Genomic DNA, 1,912 nt, shown 5'->3' on the forward strand with positions numbered 1-1,912 from the left:
TGGCTGCTCCGCACGCCATAACCCCACCCCGAGCAGGAACGCAACAGAAACCGCACTCCCTGGGGACTCGCTTGGGATGGGGAAGGGTCTTGGGTGACTTCCCCAGGGGGCAGCAGGTGGGGGGGCAGATGCTGACGCCTTGTGAGCTTAATAATTACGGTTAAAAAAGTTATTCACCCATCGCTGTTGTCACGGAGGCTTTAACCCCCGTGAAAGCTCCTGCCTCGCCTGGCACAGCCTCAGGGCAGTTATGGGGCTGCAGGGCAGGGCCCGTTGCTGACTCCCGCTAACTGCTAACGTGGGGTGTAGGGATCAGCCCCACGGCAGTTTACAAGGGCTTGGGGAACACGGTGCCTGTGCCACAGCAGAGCAAATTCCTGCTCGGATGAGCAGCCTTGTGCTCACTCATCATCCGGTACCTGCAGCTCTATGCGGAAGGGAAACGGGGTCTTCCCTGTTGACCCTGAGGCAAGAAACCCCCTACGGCAAAAAGCACACAGAGGACTTTGTTTAAAGCAACCTTTATTGAAAGGGCATCAGGAAGACAGCAGGAGGGTCGTGGGGGCAGTGATGCAGCCCAGGGCCCGTGCCCCGTGCTCACTTCTTGTGCGGCATTTTGTTGGGGTAGTCCTGGAAGAAGTCGTTGCACATCATGGCCATGCAGGCCAGGAAGGTCACGTACTCTTGAAAATCCACCTCGTTGTCACTGTTGTAGTCCAGGTTGCTCATGAGCTTCTGCAAGCTGGCCTCGCTGGTTTGTCTCTGCTCAGGGGCAAGAGAGGGGTTAAAACGGGGCTTTGCATCAAGGGTCACATCCGTGAGGCCCAGCATCACCCACAGGATGTGGCAGCCCCTGCCCCACACTTACGCTGAAGCTGGGCAGCTCCTTCAAGAGCATGTCCTTGAGCTCCTGCTTGTTGAGCTTGTACTTGTCCCCCTCCTTCCCTGAGTATTTGTGGAAGGTGGAGACCATCACGGCCAGCGCCTGCTCCAGGGGAGATGCCATGGGGGATGCCAGCAAGCCTGGAGGCACCAACAGCACAAGCAGGTGAGAGCAGACTTCCATGTCCCCAGACACCCCCATGCCGGGAGGCCCAGGGTCTCCTCCAGCCCCCCAGCCCAGGCAGGTTGCTCCAGTGCCCCAGTCCTGGGCGTGCCCCGGGGCGCATCACGATTTCCTCCCTCATTTCACCCTCCCGCTAGCAGCCAGGCTGGGCAACCACCAGAAAAGCCACGACAGAGGGGAGAACATGGAGGGAGGCTACAGCCCCCTCCTGCCGCGCCAGGAGGAAAACAACTCCACAACAGCTCAAACGAAACAGCGGAGGATGGGCAGGGCAGGGCGGGAGGCGAGCCGGAGCCAGGCCACGGCATTTATAGCGCTGCCTGGGACACCTCCCTCGCTAGTGGGATGGGAAGGGACCAATGCTGATCCAGCGCCTGTCCGGACATTGGCTGGCAAAGGAGGAGAGGATATCCTGGGAGCAGCCCTGGCCCTCCCCAAACCATCCTCCTGCGCTGCCAGAGGCGCTGGTTTGGGTTAGAAAGAGCAAAGCATGCCCCCAGGGCTGGACCGGACCCGCCTGGTGGTGGAAAATCCATAGGGATGAGGGATGAAGTAGGGGGTGAGGGCAGCAGTGCTGGCACGGGTCGAGATTCCACACACAATGGTTTTGGCAGCGTTCCCGGAGACGGCTGGAGCCGCTCAAGCCCGAGCAGGGTTTAACCACAGTTTTATTGTTGTGCTGGGGTTTGGGTGAGGGGTTTTTTTCTCTCTGTTTTTAACTCAACTGCAAGTGTTTTCTGTTTCCGAGCTGCGAGGGCAGGGCGTCACAACGGCCCGTTGTGTAACGGAGCTCTATTTTGGTGTCTGCATGTCCCTGGCACGTGTCAGGGAGCTGCAGGGGACAGC

The 1,912-nt window shown here is 59.4% G+C and overlaps 1 protein-coding gene across 1 annotated transcript; it reads right to left on the reverse strand.

The window, feature by feature from the left end:
• Positions 1-597: 597 nt before the first annotated feature.
• LOC104500909 (protein S100-A4-like) lies at positions 598-1,006 on the reverse strand. Its single transcript, XM_010144639.1, has 2 exons — positions 869-1,006; positions 598-765 (listed from the first exon to the last, which is right to left on the reverse strand). Exons 1-2 carry the CDS (start codon positions 1,004-1,006, stop codon positions 598-600), a joined length of 306 nt encoding a protein of 101 aa, XP_010142941.1.
• Between the last annotated feature and the right edge of the window lie 906 nt (positions 1,007-1,912).

The sequence above is a fragment of the Buceros rhinoceros genome, unplaced genomic scaffold, assembly GCF_000710305.1.
Source record: "Buceros rhinoceros silvestris isolate BGI_N320 unplaced genomic scaffold, ASM71030v1 scaffold21841, whole genome shotgun sequence".
Taxonomy (NCBI): Eukaryota; Metazoa; Chordata; class Aves; order Bucerotiformes; family Bucerotidae; genus Buceros; species Buceros rhinoceros.

Bases quoted from the DNA above. Each gene is read 5' to 3' on its own strand.
- LOC104500909 (XM_010144639.1), bottom strand. From the start codon at position 1,006: ATGGCATCTCCCCTGGAGCAGGCGCTGGCCGTGATGGTCTCCACCTTC. The intron at 766-868 runs GTAAGTGTGGGG...CTTGCCCCTGAG, and splicing joins AGGAGCTGCCCAGCTTCAGC to CAGAGACAAACCAGCGAGGC.